Raw genomic sequence first — 14,333 nt, 5'->3', positions numbered from 1 at the left:
TACTTAGCTGCAGGTAAAATTTATTAAGGCAACAGTGAAACTCCACGCACCCACGATTGGCCAGGCCGACCCCGGCCCCCGTCTGCTCTAGAATGGGTCTCAGTTCTGCCTCCACCCCAGACCCCAGAAGGGCCACTTCGCAGGCCAAAGTCCAAGTCCGTTAGCCAAAGGCAGATATCCAGGGGCCTTGAACAGGACAGACGGGATCTAAGGAACCTACCCTTTGTTTCTAAGGAAAAAAAAAAAAATGGGGCGGGGGAAGTTGAGGACCTTCTAGAAAAAATTTGTTTCTGGAAACCTTCCCCTAATGACTGATGGAAGGCTCAGAACGTGCGTCCTCCGAGCTCGCGGAGGGGGCTCCCCGAGGTGGTAGCTGAGATACGCTGGGAGGAAAGGAAGTAACACACGTTCCAAGCGGGGCAAAGGGGAGAGGGGTGACGGGGCGAGGGGTGCAGTGCTCGTGCTGACCCCTCAGGGAGAGACTAAGTCCCTTGAGGCCCCTTCTGGTGGTCCTATTTCTTCTCTTCCGGGGCGTTCTCCACAACTTCCGGGGCGTTCTCCACAGCTTCCGGAGCGTTCTCCACGACTTCCGGGGCGTTCCCCATGACTTCCGGAGCTTTCTCCACGACACCGGGCGCAAAGGGTCCGACCAGCCACATGATGGGCGCGTTCTGGGCCACGTACTCCACCATGTGGTCAAGGGCCTCGCGGGCCTTGGCCACCCGCTCTCGGCTCTGCGTCAGGATGGCGCCGGACAGGTCCTGGAAGGAGTGGATGCCGGAGAAGGTGGCCTGGAGGTCCTCCACCTGGTGGCGAGCCTGCTGCACCTGGTCCTTCACGTGGGTCGGCAGCCCCTGGACGCTGGACCCCAGCGAGACACAGGTGTCCCGCAGCTGGTGTGCAACGTCACGGCACATGGCGAGCGTCTGGGACTCCACCTGCTGGGAAGGGATCAGGACGGTCAGGGCCATGTGCTTCGGGATCCAAAGCCGAGGGAAAGAGAGGGTTCTCCCGCCGACCTTCCGGAAAACCTTTCCCGAGGAGAGCCCGCCCAGCACGGTGGTTTGGGATGCCAACTGTTTTTGAGTTCTCAGCCATGTGACACGGACCCCAAAATGAGAAAGAGGCACAGTCACTTTGGAAAACGGTCTGCCGGATCCTGCAAATGTTAGTTTCCCAGGCGCCTGGGGGGCTCCGTTGGTTGAGCGTCAGACTTCAGCTCAGGTCATGATCTCACGGTCAGTGAGTTCGAGCCCCGCGGAGGGCTCTGTGCTGACGGCTCAGAGCCTGGAGCTGCTTCGGATTCTGTGTCTCCCTTTCTCTGCCCCTCCCCTGTTCATGCGCACGCGCGCGCGCTCTTTCTCTCTCAAAATAAACGTTAAAAAAAATTTTTTTTTAATGTTAAGAGTTTCCACATGACCAGCGATTCATTCCACTTCTAGGTATCTACCCCAGAGAAGTGGAGACACTCCAGAAGTCCATCAACTTGTAATAACAAACACGACCCACACATGACTCACACAGGATGTCACTCCGGCTCCAGCAGGAGAGAAGCGTCGACACCCGCCGCCCTGCGCCGGGGACCCTAAACACACGACCCGCAGGGAGGGAACCAGACAACAGAGGCCACGCGGGGTGTGAAACATCCAGAACAGGCTCCTCCAGACAGGAAGGGGCTCGTGGGTGCTGGGGAGAAGGAGTGTGTGCTAGAAAGGGGAGAAGATCTCCCTCGGGGTTAGTAGGAAGGTTGTAAATGCACCCTGGTGAAGTCTGCACAGCCCTGTGAATAGGCTAAAAACCACTGGGTCACATGCGAATTGTATCTCAGTAGAACTTTAATAAATCAAGATGTTTTTCAAGGTTTTTTTTTTTTAAGAGGAGGTCTGGAAGAACTTTCCAGGCAGGAGCTGTAAGCAGTGGAGGAGACTAAAGTGTAAACGTGTGAATCGGGACCTTAACACCCCACCCCCAGCATAGGGGGGTGAGAACAAGCTGGGAGGCAGGACTTTGCCCCCAACCCGCCATCAGAGGGCTCTGGACTTGAACCTGGCAGGGAGGTGCCGACCAGAGTCAACACCCGCATCCTCTGGTTGCCGTGGTCAGCGGTGGGGGGAAGGGAGAGGGAGGCGGATGTAGGTGGTTTGGGTCTGAATGATAACAATTTTGCATCTGCAGACACAGAGGGTGAGATCTTCATAAATACCACTCTTGTAGGGCTCGCTGTGTGCCTCACGTAGCAATTCAGTGTTCTTTATAAACATCTATAACCCACGGACCAGAAAATATACCCTTTTAAGTGTATAGTTCTGTGGTTTTCAGTACATTCACGAGGTTGTGCACCCACTGCCTCGAACTCTAGAACATTCCAACACCCACCAAAGAAATCTCCGCATGAAGGAGTCAGTCTGGACCCCCTCCCCAAGCCTGACAACCTCGAACTCCCTTCCTGTCTGTGCATGAGCCTGTTTTGGACATTTCACGCACGTGGACTCACACCCCGCGTGGCCTCCTGTGTCTGGTTCCCTGAGCGTCATGTGTTCAGGGTCCGGCCTCGGGATGGGGTGCGGGCACCTCGCTCCTGCTCGCGGCCGGGGGACATTCCCGTGCATGGTGGATATGTTGTGCTGATCCATTCATCCATCAGTGGACACGTGGACTGTCTCCACATGGCCCGAAGAACCCTGGAGAACCCTACGTCCCATTTACAGATGGGGACACTGAGGCCCAGAGAGGTTAAGCTGAGAAGCTATAGCGCTAGGCCAGCCTGAGACTGAGGGACGTTCAGGATGGGGCGTGAGAATGAGGGAAGGAGCTGGTTCAAGGAGAGCTGACATAAGCGAAGGTACAGGCAGTGCTGGTCAGAGCAGAGCAGGGAAGGCCAATGCCTGGGATGGCTGGGAGGGACGTGAAGTCGCCAGTCACCAGGGAGCCAGGCAGGGGAGTATACGGGGCTCGCTGGCGCTGGGATAGGGGAGAAGGCACACAGGCATGGCTTAGAGTCCAGCAGGTTGACAGGCTTCACTCTCAAGTGTCCTGCGGTTCAGAAGTGACACCCACACCTAAAGGTGGAAATCAAAGCGGGCTTCCTGGAAGAGGTGCTGTTATGCCCAGAAGGCGGTTAATGGGAGAAAAGGCTGGGGAAGGCATTCTAGGCAGGTAGGCCCGTCCGACAGAAGTGTGAAGAAGGAAGTCAGGGCCCGAAGCGTCCCCCATGCACCCCACGTTGGTACCTCTGGCTTGGCCGGGTTCTCCTCCGTGCCCTGGAGCTGCTTCTGGGTCCAGCTGAGCCACATCTGGTGCAGTTTCTCCTGACCCTCCACCAGCTTCTGATCAACTCCATGCTTGACGGTTTCCATCTGGAGCAATAGAGCGAGGGAGGAGAGAGAGTGAGAGGCTGCCTCCAGCGCCTGAGCAAGGCCCACGTCCTGGGAGAGGCCGGAGTCCAGAGAGAGGCCCTCGAGGTCCTCCTTTAATCCAGGATGGGATGGCCTGTGAAGGGGAGGAAAGCGGGAGGGATCCTCCCCACGCCTGTGGTCTCATCCGCGCCAGGTGCACGCACCACGTGCTGCTTGCAAAGGGAGGGAGCGCCCGCACATTCCCGGCACCTCCTCCTGTGTCGTCTGCTTCTCCTTGTAACCGGGCCCGGCCTCGAGCGTGGCTTCGGCCAAAGGAACAGAAGCAGAGCCTTAAAAACTGCTTCAATGGAGTATCATTCAGCCTTAAAAAGGAAGGACGTGCTGCCACCTGCCCCCACGTGGACGGGCCCGGAGGACGCTGTGCGCAGTGACAGAAGCCAGACACAGAGGACACGTCCTGCGTGACCCCCCTCACAGCAGGTCCCTAGAGGCGTCCCGTCCACAGACACAAAGAGTAGATGGTGGGAGCCGGGGGTGGGGAGTTGGTGTTTCATGGGGACAGAGTCTTGGTTTGGGGAGATAGAAAGTTCTGGAGACGGATGGTGGGGGCGGCTGCAAGACAGTGTGGGTGTGTTGATGTCACTGAGCTGTGCGCTTGGAAATGGTTAAAGAAGGTGCAGTTTACCCCAATCAAAAGTTAAAGAAGAAAAAGAAGGAGGAGGGGTGCCCCGATGGCTCAGTGGGTTAAGTGTCCACTCTTGATTTCAGCTCAGCTCACGGCTCTGAGCTGACGGTGCAGAGCCTGCGTGGGATTCTCTCTCTGCCCCCCCCCCACTCGCTCTCTCTCCAAAAAAGAAAAAAAAAATGAGGGAGGAGCTGGCGCTTAGTACAGGCAGCTAAGCAAAGAGAAGAAAACAACAGGAATTTAGCTTGTAGAGAACAGACAGAAAAAACCCCAGGGGGGGGAGGGGCAGGACGTGACCGCAAAGTCGGGGGTGGGGGCCTTTCTGGGGCGACGGAAATAAATGTTCCGCCTCTTGCTGGTGGTGGCGGTGCTGTGCTTCTGTTTGTAAGACTCAAACCGCGTAAGCCGAGCACCTGGGTCGTTGCGGGGTCCGTATGCGGTTAGACGCCGGGCCGGCGAGGACGCGGAGGGAAGACGGCCAAGGGCGCGGCCTCGGGAGGAACCTGGATCTCACCCCCCATCTCCCGCCTGCGGCCCCCAGGTCCGCAGCCCCGGGGGGCAGGGTGGGGGCAGCGCAGAGCGGGACCGGGGGATTCGGGGGGCGCCGCGGGGGCCTCACCAGGCTGAGCGCCTGCGCCAGCTGCGTCAGGGCCTCCTGCGCCCGCTGCCGCGTCTGCTGCAGTTTGCCCAGCGAGTGCGCGTAGGCCCGCTGGCGCAGCCGCTCCGACAGGGAGCCCAGGCGCACGAAGTAGCTCTGCTCCTGCCGCTGCTGCTGCACCGAGGCGATGTCGAAGCCCTCCAGGGACGTGGCGAGGCGGGCTGCAGGGAGGAAGTCGGGAGAGGCACCATGAAGCCCACTACCCAGCAGAGCGCCCGGCTCAGGCTTTGGCGAGCGGCCCTCGGGCTTGCACGTGCTGCTCACATGCTGCGGAGCCTTGGAGCGGAGGAGCTCCCCCCCCCGGCCTTGCTTTTCCCCATCTGCAAAATGGGTATGATGAGAAGCACACTTCGCAGGATTAGGAGGCACTGGACTTCAGGAGGCTCTGCAAACCTCGGCCCTAGGGCGCCATCCTCCCGGCCTCCCGCCTTGTACCACGTGTGAACACCACCAGGCACGTTGGTTTACGTCTATGGCTGCTTTCAAACTGCAGTGGTGGACTTTGCAGCCTCCTGGCCCCTGAGAGACTGAAATATTCACCCTCTGGTCCTTTGCAGAAAAAAGCTGGCCAAGCCTGTATGAGGACCCAGCACAGATTATACGGCCAGCCTCTCACAGGTTCAGGGCGTGGCGTGCATGCCCATTAGATCTGAACAGCTCTGCAGCAGAGGGACGAGTGACACGGCCATACGGCAAACGCACAGGATCGGAACATGTCACACAAGCCTGCGCGTTCAAACCAGTTACCCCTGTGCCCTCCACAGGCGGGCCCTGGGCTGATGAAAACGGCCACAGGGCACTTTCTCCGGGGGAGTTTTCCAGCTAACAGAGAAAGAAGGGATCCTCAGACTGCAAAAGGATTTTGCAATCCCAATTGCCAACAGAGGTGCTACCCCACTGGGGAACCACATGATTCCCTGTGCGTGAATGTTCTGGAACAGGGGAAGCAGGGAAGGTGAGTCTGCCCCACAGGGGACACTGCGTGGGGTGTGGGCACCTGTGCCTGCTGCAGTGCTTGGGGGGGGTGCCTCTGGCACTGAGTGGATGGGGTAAGGGATGCTGTTCGGCCCCCCCTGCCCCCAACAGTGACCCGGACACCCCCACGGAGAACGACCTGGCCCAGAATGCCCACGGCACCTCCGCTGGGAGCCCCTGATCTGGTCTGTCTGCAGCTTTTTCCGGCGGTTGCAAATGTCTGGCTCCTTATTCACACAAACCAAACCAACCCTGGCCAAAGTCTGATGGCACGTGGTGTCTAATTGACATGCAGCCCCATGGGTCCTCCCCACAGCAGCCACCAGGGGGCGCTCCTGAGCACCCAAGTCGGTTCCTCTTCTTCTGCCCACACCCAGCCCTCCAGGGTTCCCACCTCCAAAGGGTAAAGTCCCAAGTCCCCCCCCCATGCCCCCAAAGGCCCTGCAGACCTGCCCTGGCCCCTCCCCCGCTCCCTCTCTCCCCTCACTGTTTCTCAAACACACACCGGGCAGGCTCTACCCCAGGACTTTGTTTTCTACACTTCTCTCTGCCCTGACAGCCACTCTGCTCCCTCCCTCCATTCACCTCCTCCGAAGGAAACATCTACCCCGTCCACCCCCACAACTTCTCTCCTTCCACCTTGATTTCCTTATACTTTATACTGTGAGCTCCAGGAAAGCGGAATTCTGTCCCCCCAGGACTTGGAAGAGTGTCACACAGCAGGGGCTCAAGGAACATCTTGGGGGGGCGGCGGGGGGTGACGACAGAGGAGAGTGATTTTACCCATGGGTTTGAACGCCTGCCCAGCACCAGCCCCCGTTCCAGACAAAGCACAGCAGTGAGACCAAGTCAGAAGCTTCTGCTTCGTGGAACCGATGATGAGCACCAGGGCCAGAGCCCGGTGAGGAGGGGTGGGGGCAGGGTTCAGGACGCAGTATGGACGAGGGAGGCTGCAATTTTAGAGGCTTCACTGGGAAGGTGGCATTTGAGCACAGAGCTGCAGGTGGAAGGGAACAAGCCTTCCTGACGTCTAGGGGAAGGACGTTTCCGGTAGAGAGGATAGCTGGTGCAAAGGTCCTGGGGTGGAAGCATGCTCAAGGATCAGCAAGGAGTCAGCACGGCTGGAGTGGAATGAATGAGGGGAGCGTGGATGGGCACAAAGGAGGCTTTATGAAGAGGGCTTAGGTTTTTACCCCGAGGGAGGTGGGAGCCCCAAAAGGCTGTTGGCAGAGGTCAGAACCTGACTGGGGTGCTCTCAGGGGCCTCTGGTGGTGGCTTCAAAGAGAACAGATGTTGGGGGCCAGGGTGGAAGCCGCTGCACTGGTCCAGGGTGCGGCAGGGTTGGCACTGAGGGACAGCCTCTAGGTGGCTGCGAGGAAGGGGGAGCCCCGGGGGGGAGGGGTCCAGGCCCGAGGGCTGCACTCACCCAGCTCAGCGTCCGTCATGGGCAGGTGGTTGTCCATCCATTCCTCGGACTTGCCCAGCATCGTGTCCACCCCGCTCAGCACCATCTGGCCCACCCGGGAGCCCATGACCGACTGGACGCCGCTGGCCACCACAGACTTGGTGGCGTCCACACCAGTCTGCACGGCGCCCCGGGTCACGCCGACTGCCTCCGTCACTCGGGTGGCCACTGTGTCCTTGGCGCTGGACACCGTGTTGGACACGGCTTCTCGGGCCCCCGACACCTTGGACGAGACGAGCTCCTTGGTGTCTGCCAGCACCTACGACACAGGCCGGTGTCAGCACCTCTGTCCCCCCTCTCTTTCTGCCTGGGTCCCCCCAGCCCCGCGCCCCAACCTCCAGGGGGGTCAAAGGCAGGAGTTCAGCTCCTGGGTGAACCCAAAACACTGACTCTGGCAGTGAAGGACCCGAGCTCTGGAGCCTGGGTTGAACCCTGGTTTGATATGTCCTAGCTGTGCGGCCTTCGGTAACTCACTCCACGTCTCTATGCTTCCGTTTCTTCATCCACAGTGTTATGGGCCGCAGTGTGAACCCTAATCCCAACAACCTCAGAATGTGATACTTAAAGAGGTAATTAAGGGGGCGCCTGGGGGGCTCAGTCGGTTAAGCGTCCGACTTTGGCTCAGGTCATGATCTCACGGTTCGTGGGTTCGAGCCCTGTGTTGGGCTCTGTGCTAGCAGCTTGGAGCCTGGAACCTGCTTTGGATTCTATGTCTCCCTCTCTCTCTGACCCTCCCCTGCTCATGTATCCCAGGAGGAGAAGCAGCTCTGGCACCCAGTGGGCGTTCATGGATCAGTGCGTGTTAATCTCCTGGAATCTAAGTCTTTAAGCAGATCTCTACGCACAGGGCTCTCTGGGAAGTTAACAACCCACCACTCCCATTCATACTCTTCTAAGGTGGCATCCTGCCAAACAACTAGCCCTCTTCGGGTCCATGGGAATTAGTTTTTTTTGTTTTTTGGATGTCTGTCCTTGAGACAGAGGATGAGCAGGGGAGGGTCAGAGAGAGAGGGAGTCACAGAATCCGAAGCAGCTCCAGGCTCCGAGCTGTCATCACAGAGCCCGACGCGGGGCTCGAACCCACGAACCGTGAGATCATGACCTGAGCCCAGGTCCGACACTTAACTTAGTCACCCAGGTGCCCTGGAATTAGTTTCTTTTGGGTGGAGACAGGTGTCCACTGTGACGGTCACGTAGCTCATGACAGTCCAAGTTCAAACTCCAGCTGTGATAACATCACGTCCCACAGAACCAGGGAACGATACCTCTTCCTGGGGTGTGTGTGTTAGGGGATGACCTCATAGGGCCTGGAGTCTGGACACCGCTGTGCCTCTAAGAGCTGGGAGGTGCTCTGTTGGATGACCTTGTAGAATGTCACCCTCAGCTCATCCTTTCTATAAACAGAAGGAATGTTGGCCTCCTGTGGCACCAGCAGGACGGAAGGAGAACACCAGGGCGCAGCCCTAAGGAGGTGGCTCCCCATTCTTCTGTGAACTGGGCAATTTCCACCTTCAGTGCCTCCCCCTCCTCCCCGCTAATGGCCTCTGCCCGTGACACGCGGGTTCAACTCCTCCCGAGCTGCACTGGGTTCCGAGTAAAGGGGTGGGGCCTCCTCAGCCCAACCTGGTGTAGAGCAGCCTCTGGCCGCCAGGCGGCGCTCCACGGCGAGGCGGCGCACAGCTTCCAGTGGCGGCAGGTGGCCTCAGGGCAGAGCGCAGCACAAAGGGAGCAGTGGCGCCCCGCTGCCCCTCCGGGGACCACGTGGTCCCAAGAGAAGCCCAGGACAGGTGGGCCTGAGAGTGGCTGTCGGTCCCACACGGCAAAAGTGCCAGGCTATGTGAGGGGCACCAGACAGCAACAAGCAGTCTGTGCCCTTTCCCCACCTGGGGAGACGGAGCAGCAGGCAAAATGCCCTTCAGACGGCGGGCAACGTACAAGCTAACACAACGTGGACACACGATTCACAATCGCCAAAAGGTGGAAGCGGCCCACTGACGGATGAAAAAATAAACTGGTGCCTCCACACGCTGGAATATCGTTCAGCCCAGGAGAGACGTCCCGCCACCTGCCACCACGTGGACGGGCGCCGGGGACACCGTGCGCAGAGCCAAAAGCCAGACACAGAAGGTCACGTCCTGTGTGACCCACTCCCAGGGGGCCCCCAGAGGAGTCCCGTCCGCAGAGACAGCGTAGATGGTGGGAGCCAGGGGCGGGGAGTCCGTGCTCCATGGGGACAGAGTCTCAGTTTGTCAGTTTGGAAAAAATGGAAAGTTCTGGAGATGGATGGGGGGGGGGGCGCTGCACGACAGCGTGAGCGTGCTTGACGCCGCTGTGCACTTAGAGCTAAAGATAATAAATTTTATGTTGTAAAAAAAACTAACGTACACAAATATCCACATAATAGCCAAGTGGGAACAACCTAAAACTCCAGAATAGATGGAGGAATAAACACAACGTGTCTACCACGCACGTGCACGTCCACAGACGAACGTGTCCACCGCGCACATCCCTCAGGTGCATCCACCGCGCACGCGCACATCCCTCAGGTGCATCCACCGCGCACGCGCACGTCCCCCAGGTGCATCCACCGCGCATGCGCACGTCCCTCGGCCGCGAGCAGGCGCGAGGCGCCCCCACCCGCCGCCCAGCGGACGGACCCTGAACACACGACGCTCAGGGAGGGAACCCGACACGGGAGGCCACGCGGGTGTGAGTCCACGTGCGTGACGCGTCCAGCACAGGCGGACGGGAGGGGGCTTGTGGGAGACGGGGGGGGGGGTGTTCGGCAGGAAGGAGAGGAACAGCTAAGGGATGTGAGGTTTCTCTCTGGGTGACGCAAGGTTCTAAAATGGGTGGCGCTGGTTCCGCGGGGCGAACACACTAGAACCCCTGAACTGGAGGCTTTAAAGGAGCTCATTGTGCGGCGCGTGACTCAGAGCTGAGGCAAGCGGTGCTGGTGCGCCAGGACGATGCTGGCTGCTGGCCACCTGCAGCGCTTTCCAATTAAATGAGTAATTGAGTGTCCCAGTCACGTCAGCCACGTTCCAAGGGCCCGGGAGCCACACGCGGCTGGTGGTTTCCACATCGGCCGGTGTAGAGAACGAACAGGTACGTCAGACGGTTCTGGACAGAGCTGGGCTAGAGGGACCCTCTAGAGAAGGGAAGGCCTCTGAAGAGGTGGGATTAGAACAAGACCTGAAAGTCTGGTTCATGAAGAAGGAAGCGCACATGCAAAGGTCCTGGGGTAGGGTTGCGACTGATGGGTTCACGGTCTTTGCTTCCCTGCCCCTGCTCTCCGCTGGATGAAAGTTCCACAAGGGGAAGCACTCTTTCTAGCACTGTGTCCGGTGCCCACCACGGGCAGACGTTACCGAACACGGAGTACAGAGGCTGGTGTTGCGTGGGGCGGCCTTGGCCCTTGCCCCAGGCAGGGTGAGAGGTGCGGGGCGGGGGGGGCTTTGGATGGTGCTGGCTGCGGTTCAGAGCATTCCTCCAGGCTGCCGGGTGAGGGGAACAGACCGAAGAGGGGGCGGGGAGGAAGTGGTCATGGCATCTATACTAGCTGAGATGGGACCACAAACCGGGTGCCCCAGGGCCCCCGTGGGCGGAAGTCTGGTACCTTCTCCGTGTGCTGCTGCAGGATGGGCAGATTCTCCTCCAGCTTGTCCAGCCCCCTGTGGGCGTACTCGCTGGCTGATGTGACTGCAAGACACAGGGCGAGGCAGGAGTCGATGGTTAGGGCACAGGCTCGGCCTGGGGTGGGGGATGGGGGAGGAGGCGGGGCCTGCCGTGCTGGGCAGGGCTGGGCAGGGAAGACACCCCCCCCCCCAAACAGACAAGCAGTGTCGCTTACTCTGGGGCTCCAGCTTGGAGAGGATGGGCTGCGCCCCGCTGACGGCGGCCGCCGTGAGGGTCTTCACGCCCTTCTCAGCCGCGTCGCACACGGTCTTGACGTGGGGGTGGCTCTCCTTGGTGGAGGCGTAGGCGGCTGACACCATGTCGCAGGTGGAGCTGATGAGGGGCATGCTGGCCACGCGGCCCACGACGCTGGGCTGCAAGGGCGAACAGGTCAGGGGGCTGGGCCTGGCACTCGGGTGCCCTGACGTTCCCCGTCCCTCCCGGCCGGGAGACGGCCCAGCCCGCGCTCGCTTCGTGCCCATGTGGTTGCACAAGCCAGGGCTTGGGGTTCCGCTCCGCGTCGCCTTTATCTTAGCCCCTCTCCCATCCATTTGAACCTGCACTTGACACCCTGCTCTGCGCCAGGCACAGGAGGTCTGCAGCTGGGGTCGGCGGACTACAGCCGTGGGGCACCCTGCACCTGATTGTCTTTTTTTTTTATTCTTTATTTTTGAGAGAGAGACAGACAGCAAGTGGGGGAGGGGCAGAGAGCGAGGGAGACACAGAATCTGAAGCAGCTCCAGGCTCCAAGCTGTCAGCATAGAGTCGGACATGGGGCTTGAACCCACAAACCAGGAGATCGTGACCTGAGCCGAAGCCGGACGCTCAACCGACTGAACCACCCAGGTGCCCCCATCTTAACAGTTTCCAAGCTCACAGCTCGGTGGCGTCAAGCACACTCACGCTGTCATGCAGTTGTCCCCAGCCATCCGTCCCTAGAACTTCTCCCCAGACTGAGACTCTGTCCCCATGAGGCAGGGACTCTGCCCCTGCCCCACCTGATTCCCAGCATCTACTCTCTCTGTGGACGAGACTCCTCTAGGGACCCCTGTGAGTGGGGTCATGCTGGACGTGTCGTCCTGTGACTGCCTTCTGTCACTGGCAAAGTGTCCTCCAGGTCCGTCCATGTGAGAGCACGTGTCTGTGCTTCATTTATGTGGATAATATTCCATTGCTGGCTGGTTTTGTAAATAAAGTTTTATTGACAGCCACGCCCCTGTCCATTTGCATATTGACTATGGCTGCTGTCACCCTGCAAGGGCAGAAGCAAGTTGTTGGGACAGAGGCTCAGTGCCGCACCCACAACACGGGCGGAGGGTCGTTCCTGTTCGGTGGGAGCTGCGAAGATCACTCGTGTGAAGACGCTGGTGGAAGACCCATGGGCACTGCGTGGACTCGTGTGCGAACGCACCTAACCACCAGTCCCAGGATGTGGGGAGCGTTGTTCCATTTTACGGCATGGTTAACTGAGGCAAGGAGGGGTTGAGGAAGTCACCCAAGGTCACAAAAGCCGTTGGAGCGGCTGCCTCAGGGTATTGTCCAGACCTAGTCACCGATCTCCGGGGCAACCCAGCTTTCAGGACCCCACCCAAGGGACAAGACACACACACCACAGGACACTCGTCCATGAAGGCTCACCGCATCGTGATGGCCAGGTGGGTGGAAACAGCCCCCGTGTCCATCATTTGGTGAGTGGATTAAAGAAAAAAAAAGTATTGGGGCGCCTGGGCGGCTTAGTCGGTTGGGCGTCCGACTTTCGCTTGGGTCATGATCTCGCGGTTCGTGGGTTCGAGCCCTGCGTTGGGCTCTGTGCTGACTGCCAGCTCAGAGCCTGGAGCCTGTTTCGGTCTGTGACTCCCTCTCTCTCTGACCCTCCCCTGCTCACGCTGTCTTGCTCTCTCTCTCTCCTAGAAATGAAAAAAACATTTAAAAAAAATGTTTAAAGAAAATAAAAGTATGGTATAAAGTTTGTTTTTAAAAGTTCAGTCTCAGGGCACCTGGCTGGCTCCTGGGGACCATGTGACTCTCGATTTCGGGGTCGTGAATTCGAGCTCGATGTTGGGAGAAGAGTTTACTTAAAAAAAAAAAATCAGGGGCGCCAGGGGGCTCAGTGGGTTGGTCGGCTGACTTCAGCTCAGGTCATGATTTCGCGGGTTTGTGGATTTTGTGGGTTCGAGCCCCGCTTCGGGCTCTGCGGGGAGCTGTGTTCTGTGTCTCCCTCTCTCCCTGCCCCTCCCCTGCTCACGCTCGGTCTGTCTCTCAAAACTGAATTAAGAATCGGAACTGTCCTGCGCTGTTGGTGGGGACGTAAAGTACGGCCGCTCTGGAGAACTTCGCGGAGGAGGGGGAGGGACGGCGAGAGCCCTCACAGCCCCGTCTGTGCACGCAGACAAAGGGCTGAAAACAGTCTCAAAGAGATTTGTACACCGTGCTCAGAGCGGCGTCATTCAGTGAAGGGAGTGGGGGACGGGTAAACACGGAGCCGGCGACCCGCCTCATCCTGAGGGCGTTAAAAAGGAAGGGGGGCGCCTGAGGGGCTCAGTGGGTTAAGCGTCCGACTCTTGGTTTCGGCTCAGATCAGCATCTGCGGTTTGTGAATTCGAGTCCCGTGACTCGCTCTGTACTCACGGCGTGGAGCCTGCCCCCCCCCTGCAAAACAAAATTTTTTTTTAAACAAAGGAAATCAAAAAGACAAATCCTGTAGGATTTCACTCACAGGGTACCGACCATAAAAGGTTCTACTTTTATGAAAGTGAATTTATGTTCCCAAGTCTATGAAATGTCCAGAGTAGGTAAACTCAGATTAGTGGGTGCCAGGGGCTGGGGGGGAGGGGGAGGCTGGGGGGTCACTGGGGTTGGGGAAGGGGTTTCCATCTGGGGGGACGAAGAAGCTTCCGGAACTCGATGGTGGCGTATGTACGTATCGAATGTACTTAATGCTGTACCGCATACACTTCAAAGTGGTATTTGTGCAGTTACGTGCTGTTTTACCTCAGGGTTTTTTNCCGGAACTCGATGGTGGCGTATGTACGTATCGAATGTACTTAATGCCGCTGTACCGCATACACTTCAAAGCGGTATTTGTGCAGTTACGTGCTGTTTTACCTCAGGGTTTTTTTTTTTATTTTTAAAAAATGTTTTATTTATTTCTGAGAGAGAGAGAGAGCGCGCGCACGCGAGCAGGGGAGGGTCAGAGAGAGAGGAAGACAAGAATCCGAAGCAGCTCCAGGCTCTGAGCTGTCAGCACAGAGCCCAACACGGGGCTCGAACCCACGGACCGTGAGATCCTGACCTGAGCCGACACTGGACGCTTAACCAACTTAAGAAAGGACTTTAAGAAAGGACTGAGGCACAGACGACCCGCTACAACGTGGACATTCCCCCGGAAACGTGGTGCCCACGAAGGGGTTTCGACCGTAGGACTCTGTGCAGTCGGCGCGCCCACAACAGGCAAAGCCAGGCCGGTGGGCAGCGTCAGAGCGTGGCCCTGCTCCCCCCCCACCCCCGCATTTGGGG

The 14,333-nt window shown here is 58.6% G+C and overlaps 1 protein-coding gene across 2 annotated transcripts in view; it reads right to left on the bottom strand.

The window, feature by feature from the left end:
* Positions 1–14,333, bottom strand: part of PLIN3 (perilipin 3) — a 17,352-nt gene continuing 3,019 nt past the window's right edge. Inside the window, exons 3-8 of one of the 2 annotated variants that reach the window (XM_077780387.1) lie at positions 10,993–11,191; positions 10,759–10,841; positions 7,101–7,398; positions 4,661–4,860; positions 3,231–3,356; positions 1–941 (exon numbers count right to left, since the gene is read on the bottom strand). In XM_077780387.1, coding sequence (XP_077636513.1) covers positions 513–941; positions 3,231–3,356; positions 4,661–4,860; positions 7,101–7,398; positions 10,759–10,841; positions 10,993–11,191 — 1,335 coding nt within the window. In that variant the 3' untranslated portion in view covers positions 1–512. The remainder of the gene's footprint in view (positions 942–3,230; positions 3,357–4,660; positions 4,861–7,100; positions 7,399–10,758; positions 10,842–10,992; positions 11,192–14,333) is intronic. The other variant, XM_077780456.1, reaches the window with a different exon arrangement.

Source organism: Crocuta crocuta, unplaced genomic scaffold, assembly GCF_008692635.1.
Source record: "Crocuta crocuta isolate KB4526 unplaced genomic scaffold, BGI_CrCroc_1.0 scaffold110, whole genome shotgun sequence".
NCBI lineage: Eukaryota > Metazoa > Chordata > Mammalia > Carnivora > Hyaenidae > Crocuta > Crocuta crocuta.
The sequence above is the reverse complement of the archived record's forward strand: the minus strand, read 5'-3'. Positions and strand labels throughout refer to the sequence as shown.